The 25,241-nt window shown below is 41.5% G+C and overlaps 1 protein-coding gene across 3 annotated transcripts; it reads right to left on the bottom strand.

Moving 5' to 3' along the window:
- Positions 1–228: 228 nt before the first annotated feature.
- On the bottom strand, positions 229–22,830 carry PLIN1 (perilipin 1). 3 transcript variants are annotated; one of them, XM_034424638.3, is made up of 7 exons: positions 22,604–22,830; positions 19,764–19,822; positions 13,783–13,984; positions 11,077–11,159; positions 9,885–10,119; positions 5,737–5,909; positions 229–1,216 (listed from the first exon to the last, which is right to left on the bottom strand). In XM_034424638.3, the coding sequence occupies exons 2-7, from the start codon at positions 19,809–19,811 to the stop codon at positions 866–868; spliced, it is 1,092 nt and encodes a 363-aa protein (XP_034280529.2). In that variant the 5' UTR covers positions 19,812–19,822; positions 22,604–22,830; the 3' UTR covers positions 229–865. The 3 variants fall into 3 exon arrangements, with proteins under 3 accessions (XP_034280529.2, XP_087733888.1, XP_087733889.1); XM_087877762.1 differs by lacking the exon at positions 22,604–22,830 and having other exon boundaries at positions 19,764–19,945; XM_087877763.1 differs by lacking the exons at positions 19,764–19,822; positions 22,604–22,830 and having other exon boundaries at positions 13,783–14,142.
- Positions 22,831–25,241: the final 2,411 nt, after the last annotated feature.

The following is a 25,241-nucleotide window of genomic DNA, read 5'->3' on the forward strand; positions in this document are numbered from 1 at the left end:
TTCAACCAGTGGTGGGTTGCCCCCGGTTCGGACCAGTTCGCAAGAACTTGTATTAAAAACTGGTGGGAGGCCCCGCCCCCCAGCCCAGATGTCGTCATCGGCAATCTGCGCATGCACAGAAGCAATCTCATTGTGAACTGGTAGTAAAGGTAAGTAGAACCCACCCCTGCCTTCAAAGTACTTTGGTACAATTGTCTAAGGAGCATGGAATTGTCCACACAAAGCCAGTAAAAGTTGGTTATTTTATTGGAGAATTTTTTTAAAGCTGTTCTAATAAAGCTGGCATTACAACAGCGGATGTAATTGCTGGGGCAATTTCAACTAAGTTAACACAAGCAGTACATTAAGCAGAAGAGTTGGGTTGTCAGTTGCTCCATTCTCACATAGCCCAAAGCCAGAATGTGGTTTTGTGAATTGCAGTGAATCCAGTCCTGGGGTTTTGTCAAGCCATGATTCCTGGCTTAGTGTATCCATTGTGATTTTGCAATCTTTGCCATAGCTAAGTGAGATATAAGATTTCAGCCTTTGGAATTGCTGAGCTGTGTGTTTAGGCTGCTGTGTGAGGTCATCTAAGACATAGATAGCAAATCAAAAATGTCTACGGAGATTCTCAATCCTCCAGGTCATGGTTGTCCCAAATATGCTTTACCAAAAGGCAACTGGACTTCCTTGGATTTTTTTTTCCTTTGAAAATGTTTCGCTTCTCATCCAGGAAGCGAAGAAGCTTCTTGGATGCGAAGCAAAATGTTTTCAAAGAAAAAAAACCCCAAGAAAATCCATCTACTTTTTGGAAAAGCATGCTTGGGATAGCAATTCATACTTAACAAATCCTAGTTTAGCGTAATGAGCAAACCCACTCACTAGCTTAGTCTTTCTTGACGGCAGAGCTATAGAGTCTTGCGAAGTGCGCCCTCAAGTAGGTGGTTTCCAGGCTGGACCGGAACAGCCCTTCGCTCCATCTTCTGCTGCTGGACCCCTCTTTGTAAGATCTCCGGGCCACAGGAGACTCAGCTTCGAAAGATGGGCTTTGATGAGGGGTGAGGGGCTCATCGAGATTGAGGAAGGGAAGAGGATAATGTCCCCGACTAGACCGTCTTTCTTGCAGCTTCTTGCTCTCAGGAGTAACAAGCTGGACATCATCTTGTTCTTGGCAAGACTCTGGAGGACTCATCACCATTGTTTCCTCTTCTTTCATCAAAACCCTTGGGAAGGTGAACTAGTGAGTGGAAAGTGGAAGAGAGAGAGAGGGAGGAGGGAGGGAGGGAGAGAGAGAGGGGGAGAGGAAGAGGGAGGGAGAAGGAGGGAGAGAGGGAGGGAGAGGGGGGAGGGAGAGGGAGGGAGGGAGAGAGAGAGGGAGAGAAAGAGAGAGAGAGGGAGAGAGAGAGAATTATTTTCTCTTTCCAAAATCTATGTTTTCCACCCAGCTTGAGGTCATACTATCAATAACATTGACATTTCCGGGACTTTGATACAATTCAAGATCCTTTGCTTTTTTGCCCTTAGGGAAAGTTGTTTTCTATTCTTGGTTGGTAGGGAGTTCAAAGAATGAATGGCCTCTGCACATTTGCTTGTCTGGATTTCCCCTGAGTGTTTCCTTTGGGAAAAGAAAGAAAGAAGAATGGCTGATTTTGCTCAATCTGCTGGACTAAAATTGTATACATTGTGGGAACTTAACTGGTAAGGTATGTTACAGTCAATCAGACCATCGTGCTGTGTCAATCACTTTCTTTAAGCTTCTCGGGCATAACACAGGCGTTGTACTTGGTTCCTCTTCAACAAAGATGTAGCATGTGGTGGGAACTCAGCCACCAACTGCCAAACTCAGTCAAAAATAGCTGCTGTTAATAGCTGTTGGGGGTGTCAGCTGCTTAAGCTAACTTGCTTTTCTGCTATAGTCTAGGACCATGACGGCGAACCTATGGCATGCATGCCACAAGTGGCACACAGAGCCATCTCTGTGGGCACGTGCCCTAGGTCAGCTCCACCGTGCATGCACATGCACCTCCTGCCGGCCAGCTGATTTTCAGCTGGCCCCACCCACGCTGCCCCTCCCCTCCCAGGAGCCTCCACGCAGCCTGTTTTGGATGCCAGGTAAGTATAGAGCTCGCACGGAGACTCTGGGAGGGCGAAAAATGGGCCTCCCAGAAGTCCAGAAATGGGTTGATTCCGGCCTCCAGAGGGCCTTAAATTCTAGGTGAGATTCCTTCCTTAGCAGCCAGATGGAAAAAAGGAAAGAAATTGTCACAACGAGAAAAATACAAGTAGCAAAATGCATTCTATTCTAGTCTATTCTAGTCTAGTCTATTCTAGTCTAGTCTAGTCTAGTCTAGTCTAGTCTAGTCTAGTCTAGTCTAGTCCATTCATTGTCCTATTCTGTTCTATTCTATTCCATTCCATTCCATTCCATTCCATTCCATTCCAATTCTTTTCTTTTCTTTTCTTTTCATTATTTCATTTCATTTCCAAGGTTTCATAAAGAAGATGCTAGAGACCAAAACCAAAAAAGTGCTTCCCCATTGAGCTACTGGCCTCTCCCACTTCAGAATGTAGGAAAGTTCTTCTTCACAGCAGGTTGGAATAGAATACGAGTCCATCTTGTTCTGTCTTCCTTGCCAGAAATGGCTGAGCAGATGCATCCAGGAAGTTCCTAAGCTAGAACGGGATGAGCCCTTCTCTTCCACTCTCCCCTTTTAGACACGGACACGAAGAACACAATGCCTACGATTCAGAAGGTGGCATTCAGCCATGCAAGCTGTTCTCCTTGCATCTGTCGAGTCCCTTTTTCAAGTCAGCCCCGTCGGTGGCCACATCTTACAATTAATTATGCGTTGATTAAAATCACATCCTTTTAACTCAGTCTCAAAATCTCTCGGGTTTTGGCTCCCATGGATCAAATTCAAGAAACATACAAAATCCAGTTCTTTCTTCCTTCCTTCCTTCCTTCTCTATTCCTTCCTTCCTTCCTTCCTTCCTTCCTTCCTTCCTTCCTTCCTTCTCTATTCCTTCCTTCTCTGTTCCTTCCTTCCTTCCTTCCTTCCCTGTTCCTTCCTTCTGTTCCTTCCTTCCTTCCTTCCTTCCTTCCTTCCTTCTTCCTTCCTTCCTTCTCTATTCCTTCCTTCTCTGTTCCTTTCTTCCTTCTCTATTCCTTTCTTCTCTGTTCCTTCCTTCCTTCCTTCCTTCTCTGCTCCTTCCTTCTCTGTTCCTTCCTTCTCTGTTCCTTCCTTCCTTCCTTCCTTCTCTATTCCTTCCTTCCTTCCTTCCTTCCTTCCTTCCTTCCTTCTCTGTTCCTTCCTTCCTTCTCTGTTCCTTCCTTCCTTCTCTATTCCTTCCTCTGTTTCTTCCTTCCTTCCTTCCTTCCTTCTCTATTCCTTCCTTCTCTGTTCCTTCCTTCCTTCTCTGTTCCTTCCTTCCTTCTCTATTCCTTCCTCTGTTTCTTCCTTCCTTCCTTCCTTCCTTCCTTCCTTCTCTATTCCTTCCTTCTCTGTTCCTTCCTTCCTTCTCTGTTCCTTCCTTCCTTCCTTTCTTCCTTCCTTCCTTCCTTCTCTATTCCTTCTTTCTCTGTTTCTTCCTTCTCTGTTCCTTCCTTCCTTCCTTCCTCTGTCCCTCCCTCCCTCCATCTCTCTCTGTGTTTGTATGTTTACACATTTTATCTTCCCGTTTAAAATCAGTAGTCCCAATGGACTTTGAGAAAGATGTTAATCAAATCCATGAATTACTGTAGAGCCAGTTAAAAATAAAACAGCCTTTTCACCTTCACCTCCAAATTAATGTCCCAGAGATGGAAAAGGGATCTTTGCTAGAGATTAGACTCTCAAAACAGGAGGCAGCTGAGTTAGAACTTGAAACGCCATTATTTTCCTTCAAAAAAGAACCGAGCCAAATGCCAAACCTCTTTCTGCAGGGAAAACAAAACCCATAATGGGGAAAGAGGCGCATAGTTTGAAAGGAGGACCTATTATTGGTTTCTAAGAGGTAGATTTTTTTAGTCAGGACTTGTCCTGATTTTTGAACCAAGAATCCAGACTTATTTTGTCTGCTCAAGAAATGAATAGTGGCTCATGAAATGAAATGCAGAGAATCTAGGAAATAGCTGAGCCAGGATTATTATGTTGTCCGTCGGCCAAAAGGATCCAAACCTCACTAAAATCCTAGTTTGGCCTTCTTAGATAAATGCAAACTTTTTTTTTATTTGTTGAATACTGCCCAACTTGCTCTCATTAAGTGTAATGTGTACAATTAAAACATAAAACATTCTCATCGTTCCTGTCGCCCATCTCCTCCCACTTATGACTGTATGACGGTAACTTTCTTGCTTGTATATAAATCCTTACGATTTATACTGATTGTTTCCTAGTATGATTTGATTGCTTATTTGTAGCCTATGACTATCATTAAGTGTTGCACCTTATGCTTCTTGACGAATGTATCTTGTCTTTTTATATACACTGAGAACATATGCACCAAAGACAAATTCCTTGTGTGTCCAATCACACTTGGCCAATAAAGAATTCTGTTCTGTCCTGTCCTATCCTATCCTATCCTATCCTATCCTATCCTATCCTATCCTATCCTATCCTATCCTATCCTATCCTATCCTATCCTATCCTATCCTATCCTATCCTATAAAAATCTAAAACCAATATAAAATACAGTATCTCAAAAAAGAGCCAGTTAAAAACAAGAATAAAATATGTTACAAGTTAAAAGGTGAGGGGAAGGTTATCAAGATGTCAATTAGCCCCAGGGTTGCATCCTGCTCAATGAGCTCCATACTGATTGGCAAAACTTTTTTACATTTTTTTACTACCGGTTCGGCGAACCAGTAGCATTTTTTACTACAGGTTTGGGCGAGCTGGCCCAAACTGGTAGCATTTCACCCCTGGCTGACATATTAAGGATAAAATGGTTTCCAAGGTAACTTGTCCCCGTGCCATGTAAGACTTTGACCAACCCCTTGAATTGAACCTGGAAGCAAAAGGTAGCTCCTGCAGCCAAGGTGTGACATGCTCTTTCAATTTGCACAGTAATCTATCCAGTGGTGGGATTCAGCCGGTTCGGGGGAAACCGGTAGTTAAATTGCTGGCTGGTCCCGTCCCTCCCCTTCCCTCCCCGCCCCTTCCAGGAGTCCCCACGCACTCCATTTTGGCTCCCAGGTAAGTGCAGGGTCTACTAGGCTCAAAACGGGACACGGGAGGGTGGGTGCAGCATGCCCCCCATGTCCCGTTTTTGCTCCCAGGAGGCTGCAGGGAGGCCTATTAGGCCCAAAACAGGGCACGGGAAGGGGGTGGTATGTCCCTCCATGTCCTGTTTTTGCTCCCAGGGGGGTGCAGGAGGCCAAGTGCTGCTTGTCACACCCTCTGGCCACGCCCACCATGGCCACTCCCACCCACCCAGTCATTAGGACAGAGAACCGGTTGTTAAATTATTTGAATCCCACCACTGAATCTATACCTGAGGTTCTCCAACTGACTGAACAAACTAGACACCCTTCCAGTCTCTATATTCTGTGTCCCCGGAACAGCAACAGATCTTGGAAAAAGATCTGAAGAAAATTTTCTTTTCTTACTTTTTTTTTTAAAAAAGTATCAATTGAACATTTATGCCACCCAGAGTTATTTCTCATGAGATGGGCAGCTATATAAATTTGATAAATAAATAGTCGTTTGCTACACTGCTAAGGTACTTCTTGGTTCAAAAACATATGCAAATTTGTCAACCCAATGCTATGGCACTCACCAAATAGGAGATCCACATAGCCAGCTTCACTCCTATGTCCTTGGTAACTTGCATGGCTTGGGATGTCTGTCTGAAAGCAATCTGGGAAACAGCAGCAGCTAAAGATTTGATACTTGCAAAGGTGCTGGAAGGAGGCATCTTTTCTGATACACATCCGGCTGCAGGCTTGTGGACTACAAGCAAGAAATGGGAAAATTGTATAATTAGCAAAGCAGACCGTTGTTCTCCTATACAGTAGTGGCCAAAATTCTGGAAACCTTTTGTGAAAAGTGTATTTTTGATGTTTGATGCCTAATAACACCACTTTTTTTTTTTTTTTGAGTTTCAAGCATATAGAATAGAGTAGAGTAGAGTAGAGTAGAGTAGAGTAGAGTAGAGTAGAGTAGAATAGAATAGAATAGAATAGAATAGAATAGAATAGAATAGAATAGAATAGAATAGAATGTAGAGTAGAGTAGAGTAGAGTAGAGTAGAGTAGAGTAGAGTAGAGTAGAGTAGAGTAGAGTAGAGTAGAATAGAATAGAATAGAATAGAATAGAATAGAATAGAATAGAATAGAATAGAATAGAATAGAATAAAGAAAGGGGATAGGATAGGATAGGATAGGATAGGATAGGAATAGAATAGAATAACAGAGTTGGAAGGGACCTTGAAGGTCTTCTAGTCCAACCCTCTGCTTAGGCAGGAAACCCTACACCACTTCAGACAAATGGTTATCCAACATCTTCTTAAAAACTTCCAGTGTTGGAGCATTCACAACTTCTGGAGGCAAGTTGTCCCATTGATTAATTCTTCTAACTGTCAGGAAATTTCTCCTTAGTTCTAGGTTCCTTCTCCCCTTGATTAGTTTCCACCCATTGCTTCTTGTCCTGCCTTCAGGTGCTTTGGAGAATAGCTTGACTCCCTCTTCTTTGTGGCAGCCCCTGAGATACTGGAAGACTGCTATCATGTCTCCCCTAGTCCTTCTTTTCATTAAACTAGACATACCCAGTTCCTGCAACCGTTCTTCATATGTTTTAGCCTCCAGTCCCTTAATCACCGTTGTTGCTCTTCTCTGCACTCTTTCTAGAGTCTCAACCAGGGATGAAATTCAGCAGGTTCTAACAGATTCTGGAGAACCGGTAGCGGAGATTTTGAGTAGTTTGGAGAACTGGAAAATACCATCTCTGGCTGGCCCCAGAGTGGGGTGGGAATGAGATTTTGCAATATCCTTCCCCTGCCATGCCCATCAAGCCACGCCGACAGAACCGGTAGGGAAAAAAATTGGATTTCACTCTGGTCTCAACAACTTTTTTTTTTGGTCAGTGTCAATCCAGAAACAATGGAACTATGGAACATCAGGTTTCCACTTGTGCAAAAAAACAAAAAAACAAAAAACAAAAAAAAAGCTCTATGCACAATTCTTATAACTTGGAATTTAAAAACGTTGCTGTTGCAAATGGTGTGAGCTTATGTGCGGTGTTGAAAAGGAATTGTGACTCACGTTCAGCAAGTTCTTTAAAAAACCTCAAAGAAACGGAGGTAGGAATATTTCTAGCACCATCTTGTGGAAATCGGGGTACTGGAGCCTAAGAAACTGCAACCATATAATCTGACTTTCTTGGCCAACCCCCAAAATGTCTTATAAAAAATCAGGACTGGATAGATTAACACTTACTATTAAGGATAAAGAAGAAACTGAATATTTTTTGATACGGGACATATTCTATCAATGGCTAGATAACAGAAACAGAACTTAGAAAGGAGGAGATATAAAAAAAGGAAATGGTAAAGTGGAGAGTTGTTAAAGATGATGTTAAGTGTTAAGTATTACCGTATTTTTCGGAGTATAAGACGCACCTACCTTTTTTGATGAGGAAAAGAAGAAAAAGAAATCTGCCTCTGCCTCCCAGCAATTTTGCCTCGTTGCAGTAAACAGCAAATAGCCTGCTTTACTTTCATTTTTGTTTTCAGCATAGCTTGATTAGCACAAGGGGAAAAAAATCTGCTCCCAGCAATTTACCTCTTTGCAGCAAGCAGCAGAGGCCCGCGCAAAACAGCTGAGAGCAAAACAGCTGAGAGTCGGGAGGCCAATCCATTCAACTTGTGCTAATTAGGCTGTGCTGAAGCTGAAAGGAGCTGTTTCTTCTTGCTGCTTGCTGCAAGGAGGTAAACTGCTGGGAGGCAGAGGCCAAAGGGTGGGGGCCAGTGGGTGGGCGGGGCTACGTTCGGTGTATAAGATGCACCTAAATTTTCACCCCCTTTTAGGGGGAAAAAAGGTGCATCTTATACTCTGAAAAATACAGTAATGTTATTGTATTATTATATCATATTATTATGATGGAGATGAATTATCACAACATAGATGTGTAATATGACTATCTAAACGTAACTGTACCCAGAACACACACTGTTTGATGAAAATTGAATGTTATATAAATAAAACAAATAAAACGTGGGGGGAAAAAAGAAATCAGGACTACAACATTCAAATTTCAAAACCAGAAAATACCCAGGTTTAATTTCTGATAAACGAAATGAATTTATGAAACTAACAAGACGAGCATCTCATAAAAGGGAAAGCTCTGGCTGCCAAACAACATATGTTGTTTCTTTTTTAAAAAAGCAAAAATAAAAGATGCTCCCTCTCTTTATTTGGATACAATATTTTGAGTGGAACCAAAACAACCAAGCACAAATAATGACTGATTATATTCTCAATCTAAATTTGTGTCACTTTTTAGTTCAAATTTTGGCAGAGATGCAAAACTGCCTAATTTACCTTCTATTTTTATATAATGTTATTGAAGATTTTTTTTAAAAGGAAAATAAATGCTAATACAAACTAATATAAAGTAAGAAAAAGAGAAAGAAAACAAGGAGAAAGCTAAGTGGAAAAAAGTAACAGAAATAAAAGAAAAATAGAAAAAAAAATGATACTAAGTAGTAGTTTCCGATCTTTCTTGCAGCAGTCGTAAGCACAATTACAAATTTACCCCTTAGTCTATGGTTACAACATAACAACATAATTCCTTTCTTTTTATCACTTGTCCTGTCTAATCATCAGAACCATAAATCATGTTCATTTTTTTTCCTGTTCTATGCAAAAGGTCCATAAAGAGTTTCCAGTATGTAATAAACCTACTGTTTTTTTTTTAAAAAATCAAAGACGTTTTAAGAAGATATTGGATAACCATTTGTCTGAAGTGGTGTAGGGTTTCCTGCTATTCTATTCTATTCTATTCTATTCTATTCTATTCTATTCTATTCTATTCTATTCTATTCTATTCTATTCTATTCTATTCTATTCTATTCTATGTCAATTTAGTTACCTTAGCAAGTTCCATTATCTTCACCAACCTTTCCATCCCACTCAGGGGTGGGTTCCACTTACCTTTACTACTGGTTCATAGTGGGAGCAGGCATATGTGCTTCTGCACATGCACAGAAGTTTCTGTGCATGCACAGATCACTCATGATGACATCGTGGTGGGTGGGCGGAGCCTCCCGCCGGTTTTACTACTGGTTCTATAGAACTGGACCGAACCAGGAGCAACCCACCACTGATTCCATTGCAGTTATAGTCTATAGCAGTGTTTCTTTATCTTAGCAGTTTTGGTTTCTGAGGAACTCTGGGAGTTGAAGTCCACCTATCTTAAAATTGCCAGGGTTGAAAAACTAGAGCTCTGCAAAGGGACAAGGTTAGGAGCATGTTCCCTACACTCAAAGATAGGAAGATAAACATGCTCTGATGACAATACAATGTGGACAGTTACCCTCTTATGTCAGAAATAGCTAAGGACCGACCTACGTTTTGAAAGCATTATTTGTTTTGAAGTCTGCCCGGTTTAAAGACGAAGAATAAGAACCTAAGAGAAGAGGATCTTGAAATGGTCTATTAGGAGATCAAATTGGGCATATAATCTGTGCTGGCAAGTTCTTTAGAACTAGGAGATGAACCAAGCACTTTGAGATATTTATGGAGGCCCACCTAGGTTCAACTAGACTCTTTAGAAATCAATAAGGATAACAGTGTCAGGAAATCTCCACTAAGGAGCAAATGCTACAGTCCTGAAATATCTTGCAAAAGTGGGGTGCATATATGAAGTTTTTCAGCTCCGAGACGAGATTTCTTTTTTTACAATAGATCAACTGAGCACTATACTAACCTGAATTGGGCTCTATTTTCCAATCCACCACCTTCTCCAGCTTTCCAACTGCAGAGATTTTAGCCACTTGGTTCACCTGACTGCTCTTCGCATTCTTTGTCTTGATCTTCAGGCTGTTCTTGGACTGCTCATTATTTTCACCAGACAGTCCTAAAACTTTGTCCAGGATGTTCACGACAGAGTATATAGCATAGTGAAGCTGAGCTAGAATGGTGTCCTTCAAATCAGATGTAGCCTGAGGAAGAGGAGGAGATTACAGATTAACAGAGTTGGAAGGGACTTTGTAGGTCATCTAGTCCAACCCCGCCTCCACCCAAGCAGGAGACCCTACACCATTTCTGACAGATGGCAGCCCAGTCTCTTCTTGAAAGCCTCCAGTGATGAAGCTCCCACAACTTCCGAAGGCAGCTTCTGTTCCATGGGTTGATTGTTCTCACTGCCAGAAAATCCTTCCTTATTTCCTGGTTGAATCTCTCCTTGTTCATCCTCATCCATTATTCCTAGTCTGGCCTTGGAAAATAGCTTATGGAAAATAAGCTTATGGAAAATAGATAATGGAGAAAGTTCTTTATGGCCATTTCAAGCAAGACAATGGATCTGTCTGGTAGATTTAGCAGAAAGGTAAATAGGAAGGAGGAGATGTCTAGAAGTTCACTAGGCTAGTATAGTCCTAATGGAGAGTTCAGCAGCTTCTAGGCAGACCTCAAATTTAAGTCATGAAAGGCTACATTTTTGAAACACGGATTCAGAATGAAATAAGTGCAGCTAGGAAACCATCTTTTGCATTGGGCCTTCAGGCCTGCCACATTTACTACTGTGGGAAATTGGGAGGGGGGATTGTATGGAGCCTGGGTGATATATAGTCAAAATAACATTCCTTTCTCAGAGAGTCAAGGACATCTTGTCCTGCACCTGGAGGGCTGGAACAGTTGGGACGGTACTTTGATTGGACCATGTGATGGACATGTGGGTGTTGGGCAGGGATTTGGACTTTACTTTGGGTGGGGAAAACCTGGAAGCTTTCAGATTCGGGTTTTCCCAGATGTGCCAATATGACATCTCTCATAAAATGGAACTTTGAGGAACGTCAAGGCCCGGCGTCTTCTTTCGTTGGGGGTGTTACTTGGAACCCTGACACCTGGTCTAATTCATAAGTTTTCTTATGGTTTTTTTTTTTTTAAAAAATACTTACTTCCTCCACTGGTTTCTGAAGGATAGGTATCTTCTTCTCCAGATGATCCAAACCTTGACAAGCCAAAACATTGGCTGCTGCAACTGAACGGAGAGAGAGAGAGAGAGAGAGAGAGAGAGAGAGAGAGAGACAGAGACAGAGACAGAGACAGAGACAGAGACAGAGAGACAGACAGACAGACAGACACACACACACACACACACACACAGAGAGAGAGAGACAGAGACAGACAGAGAGACAGACAGAGAGAGAGACAGACAGACAGAGAGACAGAGAGAAAGAGACAGAGACAAAGACAAAGACAGAGAGACAGACAGAGAGAGAGACAGAGAGACACAGAGAGAGAGAGAGAGACAGACAGACAGACAGAGAGACAGAGACAGAGACAAAGACAGAGACAAAGACAGAGACAAAGACAAAGACAAAGACAGAGAGACAGACACAGAGAGAGACACACACACAGAGAGAGAGAAGAATGTCAAAACAATGCTGGAACAAAAGGGATGGTCAGCCATTGGACTACTCGATTCCCCTGTATCTTCACAAAAATGTCACCAAGATTCATAGACTATGCTTGGATGGTGGACTAAAACCACAGTTACAAGACACGCCACCATGTTACAAATTGCATTCCTCATCATATAGTGTCATTATGTGCAACCCTCAGTTTGGAGAACGGAGCATTTTGGAGAATTCTAATAGGTGCCACCCAACGATGGCATTCCAGTAATTTAACAACCGGTTCTCTGCCCTAATGATTTCTTCCAACAACCACTTTGCCAAACTGCTCAGAAAGTTAACAACCAGTTCTCCCAAAGTGGTGCGAACTGGATGAATCCCAACACTGCCACCCCTCTGCTAGACTATGTCCTTCCAGAGGTTGTTTGAGGGTTATCCAGAAGTCAAGTTTGCAACTGGAAGTCATTGAAAGTATTCTGGATATGGCATTCCATGGCATGAAAGAGCTGGACTGCTGCCAGAACCCTTCAATGCTATCAGTTTGGGGGCTTCTGGAAAAATCTCTGAACTATCTTGGGATGGTCCCGTAGAAGCTCAGCATGGTTCAGAAAAAGAAGAGAACTTTATGGAACTATATCGGGGTGAAATCCAATTTTTTTCCCCTACCGGTTCCGTGGGCGTGGCTTGGTGGGCATGGCAGGGGAAGGATACTGCAAAATCCCCATTCCCTCCCCACTCCTGGGGGGAGGATATTGCAAAATCTCCATTCCCACCCCACTCTGGGGCCAGCCAGAGATGGTATTTGGCGGTTCTCCGAACTACTCAAAATTTCCGCTACTGGTTCTCCAGAACCTGTTAGAACCTGCTGGATTTTTCCCCTGAACAATATGGAATATTGCATTTTCCACAATGCTTCCCAAAGGTGCTTTTTTCAGGAGGCCACTGGACTTTCTTGTTTTTCTTTTTCTTTGAAGACATTTCGCTTCTTAGCCAAGAAGCTTCTTCAGCTCTGGCTGGATGGTGGAGAATGGAAGGATTTATATTCCTTGCAGACAGCTGGTCATTTGCATTCCTTTTAGAGAGTCATTGAGGCTATTTGGAGATTCAGCTGCCCTCAGGGTCACCTGAGTATGAGCTGAAGAAGCTTCTTGGATGAAAAGCAAAACATCTTCAAAGAAAAACAAGGCAGTCCACTTGCCCCCTGAAAAATCACCCTTACGTCAACCATGACCTGGATGACTGAGAATTTCCATAGGCATTTTCCACAACGTGTCTTACATAGCAATACTTCAAGCCGTGGTTGGTTGGAATTCAAAGGCACTAATGTACAAAAGAATTGTAGTCAAATAAAATGATATGTTCACTTATCAACTCACAGAACAATGGACTGTTATTTATTTAATTCTCCCCCAGAAAATCCAGAATACATGTCAGCAATGCACCCACTTGGAGCACTGCAGAGCGGATTTAAAGATTAAAGCAGCTGACACAATTAACCAGCGGAACGACTTGCCTCCGGAAGTTGTGAATGCTCCAACATTGGAAGTTTTTAAGAAGATGTTGGATAAGCATTTGTCTGAAGTAGTGTAGGGTTTCCTGCCTAAGCAGGGGGTTGGACTAGAAGACCTCCAAGGTCCCTTCCAACTCTGTTATTCTATTCTATTCTATTCTATTCTATTCTATTCTATTCTATTCTATTCTATTCTATTCTATTCTATTCTATTCTATTCTATTCTAAATGCTTGAGAGGTCGGTGTGGGTTACACTGCTTGGAAGAAGACTGAGATTTTTACAGAGATGAAATTAAATGTATGTTACCTGAGCAGGTTCTGACCACTTCTGGAGAACCGGTAGCGGAAATTTTGAATAGTTCGGAGAACCGGTAGTAAAAATTCTGACTGGCCCTGCCCCCATCTATTCTCTGCTTCCCAAGTCCCAGCTGATTGGCAGGAAATGGGGATTTTGCAGTAACCTTCCCCTGGAGTGGGGAGGGAATGGAGATTTTACAATATCCTTCCCCTGCCACGCCCACCAAGCCACGCCCACCAAGCCACACCCACAGAACCGGTAGTAAAAAAATTTGAAACCCCGCCACTCGTTTCCTGCCTAAGCAGGGGGTTGGACTAGAAGTCCTTCAAGGACCCTTCCAACTCTGTTATTCTAAATACTTCATTTGGTGACACTGTGAGAAATGAAAATTGGGGGGAGGGGGGTAGTTTCCAAAATGAAGCTTGTTTGAACACTTACGTTGAGGCTCCAGCTTGTGTACCACAGGTTTCACACTCCACAGAGCCAAGGAACTGGCATTCTGGAGAGCTCGCTCATAGGTGGCACATACTGATGCCATGAAGGGGTGAATCTCTTTGGCACTGGCATAGATCTTCTGGAGACTGGCGAGGGCTGAATTTACCACCGGAACCTGCAGAACTCTCTGTAACACACTGCTTTGCTGTTCAAGAAAAAAAGAGGGTGCGGATATAATCAGAGTTACATTATAGTCACCATCTTCTTTTAATGACGTCATAATCCAGGGGTGAAAGGCTCCCGGTTCAGACTGGATCACTCGATCCGGTAGCGATAGCAGTCGGTGGTTCGGAGAACCGGTAGCAAAAATCCCTGCCCCCCCCTCACCCCCATACCTAGCTGAGCCGTGCGATCATCAGAGGCTTATTTTTTTTACTTTTAAAAACATTTTTTCTTCGGCTGAAAAAATGCTTTTAAAAGTAAAAAAAAAAAAGCCTCTAATGATCGCGCGGCTCAGCTGGGATCGTCAGAGCCTTTTAAAAGCATTTTTTCTACAACCTCTTCAAAAAATGCTTTTAAAAGCCTCTGACGATCCCAGCTGAGTTGCCTGATCGTCAGAGGCTTTTTTTTCTTTACTTTTAAAGGCATTTTTTCGGCCAAAGAAAAAATGTTTTTAAAAGTAAAAAAAAAAAGCCTCTGATGATCGTATGGCTCAGCTGGGCATGGGTATTTTTTCAAAGCCTTTTTTCTCTTCAATCGGCGTCGCCAGCTGCTCTTCTGGTTTCCGGCACGTGCATGTGCGCCAGCCAGCTGATCTTCACGGGCACTGAAGCGCTGGAAAACGGCCTGAAAAACTGCCAAAATACAGGCTCTTTTTTGGGCTGTTTTCCAGTCTGTTTTTAGGCCATTTGGGGGCCATTTTTTGGGCCATTTTCAGGACTATTTTTCAGGCTGGTTTCAGGGCTGTTTTTCAGGCTGTTTCAGGGCTGTTTTTCAGGCCATTTTGGAATGATGAATGGCCTCAAAACGGCCTGAAAAATGGCCTCAAAACGGCCTGAAAAATGGCCTCAAAACAGCCCCCAAAACGGCCTGAAAATGGCCCAAAAATGGCCTGAAAATGGCCAAAAAACAGGCAGGCACGCACTGGCCAGCTGGTCTCCAGGTTTACGGCACTCCAGTACACGTACATGCACACACATGCACATGAGTTCCGGTTTGGGCACTCGGTGCTGAAAAGGTTTGCCGTCACTGGGCTACAGAATCTTCTTGTTGCAATATTTTCAGGATCAGACTCAATAAAAATAATAGGAGTTAGAGCTTTAAATATATTTCTTTTTAATTATGATAGGCATTCTATATTCACTGAATATTCAAGGTAGAAGCAGTTAGAATGGTGAGGGTGGCTCCTTATATATACAAGGGGTGGAGCTAGGAATGGGAGTGGTAAGTTATGAATACATTAAAGTCCAAAGAATAAGTTAACCTCTGATGTTCCATATATACATTATTTACACATTGGAGAATAAGGCATTTACATCTGACAAATCCCCCTCTAAATGCCGGTTCGTTACACAACACCAATTACATTCTGATTCAGGACAATATAATACATATAATTTAGAAGTTAAATATTTGTGTTGCTTAGAAGGTAAGGGTTTTGTTAATATGTCAGCTAATTGTTCAGAAGTATCGCAATGTATTGCTTTAATGAATCCGTCTTGAGACAGTTGTCTCACATGCTTAAACTTTATATCAATATGCCTGGACCTTTGTCCAATTGCATCGGATCTGGATATTTCAATGGCCGCTTTATTGTCTTCATGCATAATAAATGGTAAAGTGGGTTTCTTCCAAACGTCAGTGATCAGATCATTGAACCATACAAGGTTATTTGCAGCCTTGGACAAACAAACATATTCCGCTTCTGTAGTAGAAGTGGCTACTAGTTCTTGTTTACCAGTATACCAGTAAACTGGACAATCATTCAATAGAAAAACATAACCAGAAGTACTCTTTCTGCATGATGTATCACCAGCCCAATCTGCATCAGCATAACAAGTAATTTTTGGTTCTCTGTCATTATTGGGTTCCAACATTAAACAAAAATCTAATGTACCCTTCAGATATCTTAGAATTCTTTTGACAGCTTCCCAATGATACAAGGTTGGTTTACTAACATATCTTGACAGTAGATTGAGAGGTAATGCAATATCTGGCCTAGTCCAATTAGATATATAAAGGAGTGAACCTATAACTGATCTGTAAAATGTGTTGTCTTTAAACTCAGGGGAAGATTCATCAGTGTTTCTAAGAAAATCAGTTTGCATAGGGGTGTCACAGGTTTTGGCATTATTTAAGTTACATTTGTTTAGGAGTTCGATGATTTTATCTTTCTGTGTAAGTTTGAATCCCCTTTTAGTTTTGTTAATTTGCACACCAAGGTATTTATTCACTTTACCCAGAGATTTCAGTGAGAAGTGTTCATTTAACTTATTTACAAAGATTTCCCTGCTCTCTTTATGCTTTCCAATGTATAAAATATCGTCCACGTAAATTAATACAAATTCAATATGATCATTACTCTTTTTTACAAAGAAACAGTTATCAGCAGTGGTGGCGTTGAAATCCATGGTCTTAAGTACTTTTACCAAGCAATCGTACCATCTTTTGCCGGATTGCTTTAATCCGTACAGACTCTTATTTAATAACCAAATTTCGTTCTTATTAGTGTATTGACTGTGTGGTGCTCTTACATATATTTCCTTATCTAATTTTGCATGTAAGTATGCGGTCTGTATGTCATATTGGAATACGTCCAGATTGAGTGCAGATGCTACTACAAGGGCTGTTTTGACACTCTCTGTTCTCACTGTGGGTGAATATGTATCAGTATAGTCTTCTGGGTATTTTTGTGCATAGCCTTGTGCAACTAGTCTAGCCTTGTATAAGGTATTGCCTCCTTCTAAGTTCTTAATTTTATAAATCCACCTGGTACCTATAATTGTTTTATCCTTAGGTGCGATCGCAGGTGTGAATACATTTAATCCTTGTAAACTTTCCATCTCTTTTTCCATAGCTAGTTCCCATTTTTCTCTTTCTTCATGTGGAAGTTTCAATACTTCTTCATATGTATTAGGTGTTATTTGTTCTCCATTCATATGCATTATGTAATCTTTGTATTTATTTGGTATTTGGTTTCTATTGTTTCTAATAGTTCTTTCAGGCTTGCTATGGTTATCATGCAAATATCTAGCTTCCTTTTTTGTTAATGTGTCTGTCTTTATTTTATGCTGACTATTAGTCCAAGTTTTGGTTTTGTTCTTACTTTTGTTAATATTTTGATTTTCTGTTGTTCCTTCCTCGCAAGATATCGTATCTTTACATTTATTAGGAAATATTTCATTAAGGTGCAATTTTGACCAATTGGCCTGTTCATGGAACACAGCTGTTCTGGATACTATAAATTTGTTATTACTATCAATAAATCTGTACCCTTTGGTTCCAGTTTCGTATCCCATGAATCTTAATCTCCTGGATACGTTTTCTCCCTTTCTCCTCAATTGTTTAGGTATGTGTACGTCTGCAGTGACTCCAAATATGTGCATGTGTGATAATTTGGGTTTTCTATTGTACATCACCTCATATGGTGTCTTATTCACAATACTGGACCAGGTTCTATTTTGAGTGTAATTTGAATAATGTAATGCCTCTGACCAAAATTGTTTGCCTAAACCAGCATCCTCTAATGTGCACCTAATCATGGTTTGTAGTGTGGAATTTTTCCTCTCTGCAACTCCATTTTGAAATGCAGAAAAAGGATTGGACGTGAAATGTAACATTCCTCTATCCTTTAACCATTGGGAGAATTCTTTAGACATGAACTCACATCCCCTATCTGTCATAATTTGCTTTATTCTGATATTATGTTGTGTTTCTATACGTTTGTAGAATTCCTTAAATTTCTGAAATGTTTCATCCTTGTGCTTTAATGTGTAAACAAAACCATATCGGCTGTAGTCATCCACTATTGTTAGGAAGTAACGTTTTCTATAGGTAATTGAGGGACTTAATGGACCAACTAAGTCCATATGTACCAAATCAAAAATATTGTTAGTTGATCTGTTAGATTTTTTTGGTCTGGGACTGGTTTTTAGTTTGGTGGATTTACATACTGAGCATTCCAAATAATTTTCACAATTTTTTATTTTGACACCTTCTGCGTGTTCAGTCATTTTTTGTACTACAGGAAAGCTTGCATGTCCTAACTTCCTGTGTAAGATGTGAGCACACTCATCATGAATTGGTTTACCTATTTTTGGTTTCTTTTCCTTGTATGTATTTTTGTGATCATGAGTTATTCTACACTCATCATTGTCACTGTTACTGACATTTTCATCATCTGCTTCAATACAATCTTCCATATTTGAATCAATGTTATGTAAACATCTTTCTTTAGTTATCAGATAGGGTAGACCTCCTTTTATCATTACAGTACCTACATTTGTTTTGTTCTTTTCTATAGTTGCTTTCCCCTTTGAGAAAACTATATTGATATCAGATTCTCTGCTTAATTTTATGGCACTTAGTATGTTGTGAGGTATTTCTGGGATTAATAATACCCCCTCTATTTTCCCTAGACCAGGCAAGGTCACATTTCCTTTGCCTAGTACTTGAACCTTTTCTTGATTAGCTACCTTTATCACAAACTTATCTTCTATAAATGAAGATAATATACTTTTGTTGTTGGTGGTGTGATTTGTTGCACCAGAATCAATAAGCCAATTGTTATTCTCATCCTGCTGTGTTCTGGTGCTGCCTTGTTTATTTAGCCCATTCAGTGACCCAGATTTCCTCTCTTTTGAATTTTCTCTACCCCCTCTACCTTCTTTGTAATTTGGTGGACTTCTATATTCGTGTCTATCTGTGGAAGATTGTCTGTAATTATATTTGCTCCTATATTCTGGCCTATGTCTCTCTCTTACGGTTTTTTGATCTTTGGGTTTTTCTTTAATGACGTTTTTCTCTCTCGCTGCTCCGCTGTTCTTCAGCATCTCCTGGAGGTCCGCGATGAGACTTTCATCATTCTTTTGGCTTTTTAGTATCTTTAATATCTCTGACCTGAGTTCGTTATTTTCTATTTCGATTTCTTTCTGGTCATTATTTTCACTCATTAGTTCTTCTTCTTCAGTGGTGTATTCTTCGGATTCTCTCGAAATCGCATTGGTGGATACGTTGATCATCTCTTGATCAGTTTCTATTTCTTTGCTGTAGGCCCTGGTGTTGGGTCTATCTTTCTTTGACATTTTTAATTACTTATTGAGTCAATTAACCATCCTCTGCTACCAGCTTGTTGCAATATTTTCAGGATCAGACTCAATAAAAATAATAGGAGTTAGAGCTTTAAATATATTTCTTTTTAATTATGATAGGCATTCTATATTCACTGAATATTCAAGGTAGAAGCAGTTAGAATGGTGAGGGTGGCTCCTTATATATACAAGGGGTGGAGCTAGGAATGGGAGTGGTAAGTTATGAATACATTAAAGTCCAAAGAATAAGTTAACCTCTGATGTTCCATATATACATTATTTACACATTGGAGAATAAGGCATTTACATCTGACACTTCTTTTTGTCGTTTCACATTATTTGCAATCCAAACTCTTTTCTGTTAACAGTGGCCTGGGTTGCTCTGCTTTAAATGAAAATAATGATGAAACACATAAACGGCTTTTTAAAATAATAAATAGCAGACATCACATCTCATTCATGCAAGGTAAAAAATTTGCTTTAGCCTGCAGAACTAGATCAGGTCTCCTGAACCTGTTGACTAACTTTTTTAAAAAAGACATTATTCACAAATAGTATAAATGGTGCCTCACCAGACATTTGCTGATGTTAATGATTTTTTTTTTTTTAGCCGTTTTGAGAGTGATAATTATAGCTTTATGATAAAAAAGTGGCTCCCATGTTGGGTCAACTTACCTTGGGGCTTCTGTTCTGCATTACTGGTTTGTTTTTGGCTGCCATCATTGAGCATTAGACTGCAACAAAATCATGGGACATATACAGTATAAAATGTTGCATAATCTACGGGTAATGTAGGGAAAAAAGAACACCCATTATAGAATAGAATAACAGAGTTGGAAGGGACCTTGGAGGTCTTCTAGTCCAGCCCCCTGCTTAGGCAGGAAACCCTACACCACTTCAGACAAATGGTTATCCAACCTCTTCTTAAAAACTTCCAGTGTTGGAGAATTCACAACTTCCGGAGGCAAATTGTTCCACTGATTAATTGTTCTAGTTTCCACCCATTGCTTCTTGTCCTGCCCTCAGGAGCTTTGGAGAATAGCTTGACTCCCTTTTCTTTGTGGCAGCCCCTGAGATATCGGAACACTGCTATCATGTCTCCCCTAGTTTTTCTTTTCATTAAACTAGACATACCCAGTTCCTGCAACCGTTCTTCATAGGTTTTAGCCTCCAGTACCCTAATCCTCCTTGTTGCTCTTCTCTGCACTCTTTCTAGAGTCCCCACATCTTTTTTACATCGTGGCGACCAAAATTGAATGCAGTATTCCAAGTGTGGCCTTACCAAGGCATTATAAAGTGGTATTAACACTTCATGTGATCTTGATTCTATCCCTCTGTTTATGCAGCCTAGAACTGTGTTGGCTTTTTTGGCAGCTGCTGCACACGGCTGGCTCCTATTTAAATGGTTGGACTCCAAGATCCCTCTCACAGTTACTACTTTTGAGCAAGGTACCACATTATCAACTAATGCTCAGGGTTATCCCACAAAGGAGAAAATGCAGGAGAGTTTCAATAAACAAAGAAATTATATCTTCGTATAGCACCTAAGTAGGTTATGAAATTTGTGGCCACAACGCAGAACAAGGTCCCCACCTTAGAGTAACTATAAAAGGGGACGATATGATGACAACGCATTTCCCTTCAAGCTTTCCCATGATAGGGGTGAGTTCATAATTTGAGTTGTATTAAGGATATGAAAATTTACTTTGCCATGAACAAAATGAAGAGGGGATCAACTTAGTTTCCAAAGCACCAGAAGGCAGGACAAGAAGCAACAGATGGAAACTAATCAAGGAGAGAAGCAACCTAGAACTAGCGATAAATTTCCTGACAGTGAGAACAATTCACCAGTGGAACAGCTTGCCTCCAGAAGTTGTCAATGCTGCAATACTGGAAGGTTTTAAGAACAGATTGGATAACCACTTTTCTGAAATTGTATAGAGTCTCCTGCTGGAGCAATATCTGCAATATCTACGGACCCCTCACATCCTGGACATAAATTGTTTCAGACGCTATAGAGCACTGCACCCCAGAACAACTAGACACAAGAACAGTTTTTTCCCAAATGCCATCACTCTGCTTAACAACTAATTCCCACAACACTGTCAAATTATTTACTAAGACTGTATTACTATTATTCTTCTCACCCTTCCTATTACCTATCTCCTCCCACTTATGACTATAACCTTGTATCTCTACAATTTATATTGTTTTATTTGTTTCCTAGTATGATTTGATTGCTTATTAGTAACTATCACTATCACTAAGTGTTGTATCTTATGATTATTGATGAATGTATTTTTTTTTAGGTACACGGAGAGCATATGCACCAAAGACAAATTCCTTGTGGGTCCAATCACACTTGGCCAATATAGAATTCTATTCTTCATTTTGTAGATTCTAAATTTGTTCTAAGGATATTTTTATTTACAGCACATTACAGTAATCCAAGCGGGAAGTGACTAAGCCACGAATGACTGCAGCATGGTCCCCATTGGTCATAACTGGCACACCAAATGCAATTACACTACACAAACGCCCTCCCGGCTACAGATGCTACCTGCTGATCAATTGCAAACCACCTCTGAAGAATTCCATTGGGAGTCAGAGATGGCATTTCCATGGAATTCTCTGGCCCAAAACTAATCCATCTCAGATGGATTCAGTCCGAGTCTGTTCCTTCCCATTCAGACGCTCCAGGATTCAACATGGTTATTTAAAAGAACAAAACCCAGGAATACAGCCTGTATTAGAGAAAGCTGGCTGCAAAAATTGTTCAGCCTCCGTAGGAAAGCCACTTCTTTGCATGCATGACTGAATCCTGAGGATTTTAGATAGGATGGGGAAAAGCACGCTCCTATTACAAAACCTAGCTTTCAGCTTGTCCGTGTACAAGAGAGGACTTTTTAAAAATCTCTTGGAGGCAAAAGCCAGGTTCTCACATCACACATCACACAAAACCCAAAACTTGTTTATTTGGTTTGGCTTGGCCCTGTGCACTAACCCAAGTACTGTAATTGTAACCCAGTGGTGGATTCAACCTGTATAACAGCCGGTTTGCTGAGCGTGCTTCGCTCGCATGCATGCCAAACACGCACTCTGCACATGCGCAGTGCATTTGAAAACAGCACTAAAATTTATCTTCTATTGCAGCCCCGGTGAGTAAAACAGCTGAGGCACGGCAATCCGCTCTACCATGCCTATCAGCTGGGCTTCAAACAAAGGAAATATAGGTCAGTTTAGATCAGGGGTGGGTGAGCAGGCCTAGCTGATTGTCGGAGCGAACCGGTTCGCTCTCAACTGATCGTCGGAGATACAGGTTCGCCCGAACTGGTCTGAACCAGCAGAATCCTACTGCTGCTGTAAACTATGGTTTACTGATCAACATGTTAAGCAAACCCAATTGTGGCTTCCTTACGTTTGGGCTGTAGCTTGCCTAAAGTGATTCTAGAAACCGATTTCAAAGACCATCTACAAGTGTTACGAGACGCCAGCTGTGCAGGGAAGGTACTCACAGGTTGTAGAAGTCCAGCAGTCTTGAACAGGGTGCCAGCAGCGCCGTATCGACTGTGAAAGAAGAAACTCATGCCCCAGATTGTAATGCGACAAGCCCCTCCTTCCAGCTCAATAATTCTGCCAAGTTTCTTCGGTGATTAAGCAAGATGGCTCCCCTGGGCCCCCTGGAACTCAAACAGACGTCTGAAATACCAGCCAAGTGCAACTCCGAATTATGGAAAGAATTGTCCAAGCAACATAACAAAATGTGAAAACTCTCGAGATCTTTGGAAAGTACCTAACCCAACTCTTTTTTGGGGTGGGGTGGGGTGGAGCATTCAGGTGCTTTTAGGGAATTCTTTGCTAATCTTCCTATTCTATTTTAAAAAGGAACCTTGCCTATTTAAGGCGCCAGGGTGTCAAAGTAGGTAACCTGCTTTATTTTCTACATTAGCTTGGCAATTCTTGGCATACACCTGGAGGTATACAAGCTTTCGGACTTTAGCAGAGAAATTTTTCCTGAGGATGGGCTCCAGCATGAGTCCAAAAGCTTAGCAATAGCACTAGTACTTAGACTTATATACTGCTTTATAGTGCTTTACAGACCTCTCTAAGTGGTTTACAGAGTCAGCCTCTTTCCCCCAACCATCTGGGTCCTCATTTTACCCACCTCATAAGGATGGAAGGCTGAGTCAACCTTGAGCCTGGTGAGATTCGAACTGCCAAATTGCTGGCAGTCAGTAGAAGTAGCCTGCGGTACTGCATTCTAACCACTGCGCCACCTCGGCTCTTAGTCTGTAAAGGACTAAACCTTTGGTCCTGGCGACTGATCCAGATTGGATCCTGCAACACTATATCTGAGTTGTTAAAGACACATGCAACTTTCCAATGTAAGAATATAAATGTATTAGGCCAATGTTGTATGTGGAATCATCTGCAGTGTGTCAGGGGAGTGTGCAAAGAGATCCTGGGCCTGTCCAGAGTAAGATCCCCATATTGTGCACTAAAAACCAATGCAAATCAGCCATTCCTTCTACTGTATTCAGCCTCGACACCATTACATTTCATGTTAATGTGTGCAAAACCAGAAAGTCTTTGTTCTGCCCTAGGCTTCCTGAGTCAGTAAAACACAAGTAGTCCCAAAAACCTCTTTTATTGCAACAGCTGTGAATTCTGTTCATTCACAGATGAGTCTCAAATAATTGTAGAGTCCTTCGGGGCTAAGGCTGATAAACACCCACCTTTATCTCCCTTGACACGCTGCCAAAGACCTAATTGCAAAGCCACACGGAGGCCAGAATCAAACAGAGCTTCAGACTTTAAACTGCACAGAATAAACAATGTTGCTTCCTGCAATGTTCCCACGTGCCTTTGCTCCTCTTTTAAGGCTTATGGGAGGGGCCAATCATCTCCAAGCCCTACTCCCAAGTCGTCCCTTTTGTTTTAACTGTTCTTGGCTTCTGGCAGCTCTGTGGTTGCGCGCACTGGGAACAGTGTCCCCCCGTTCCTCTGCCTCGCTGAGGTCCGACTCTGGAGGCTCCAGGGGCAGCACGTACCTCCCAAATGGCTCTTTCTCTGCCTCTGACGCAGAGCCCTTGTCCGAGCCTTCCCCAGACTCCAGGACTGGGCCATGTTCTTTCCCAGCCTTCTCACTGTCCGACTCTGCTGCCAGCTCCGCAGGCTGCTGGCGGACCACAAGAGTCTTGTTGTTGTCTTCGGATAGTATAACTGTGTTTTTGGCAAAGTGGGGTCCTTTGTATTCTCTGCGCTTAGTTGTTTACTTGTCGAAGTTTCATTACCCAACTTCAGCGCACTCATGACTTTAACCTAGTTTGGGTAATGAAACATCTGCAAGAAAACAACCAAGCTCAGAAAGCACCAAGGACCAGGTCAACCCTGAGCTATAAATATTCTCTTCTTTTGGCAAAGTCCCGGGGCTACATGAAAACTACCTCCTCCCCCTTTGCGTGTTTAATGCTTTTCACCCTAATCCGTTACTCCATGATGTAGGCAAAAAAGCAAAAGAGATTATGTAAACTAGAAATTCTTCCCTTAAGCCTAGCAAAGAGTCACCGGAGCACAAAGGGCAACCGCCATTCCAAAATGAAATATTTGGCAATAACTTTATAGCTGGCAGAGAGAGGACTGAATGCATTTAAAAAAAAAAAAATATTCCAGAAGACAAATTCATCCTAGGCTTAGACATTGGGGACGTTAAAGGAGACAGCTGTGCTTCACCAATGAAGACACAGCATATGCAGAGGAATTTAACCAGCATCATAGGACATGAAGGTGTTGGTAGAGAAACGAAAAACTTCCTTTAAATTCCACCTCCAGTTCTTCTTGCTTACTCTCTCGTGTGGCTCTCCTTTGCAAATGTCCTCTTAAGTTTCTCATGCACTTCGATAATGCAACTTCAGGGCCCATAAAATCCAGTGGAATGACACAAGGCTTCTCCAGAAAGAGCATTGGGAAAAGCCAATGACTCCCATATCAAAATGGAGTGGAGTTCTGTTACCAATCAAACTTTCCTATAAGAAACTATTCTCCTCCCTTCCCTTCCCTTCCCTTCCCTTCCCTTCCCTTCCCAATAGTCTTCCTTTCCTTTCCTTTCCTTTCCTTTCCTTTCCTTTCCTTTCCTTTCCTTTCCTTTCCTTT

This window comes from Pantherophis guttatus, chromosome 13 (assembly GCF_059756535.1).
Source record: "Pantherophis guttatus breed Tessera chromosome 13, ASM5975653v1, whole genome shotgun sequence".
Taxonomy (NCBI): Eukaryota; Metazoa; Chordata; class Lepidosauria; order Squamata; family Colubridae; genus Pantherophis; species Pantherophis guttatus.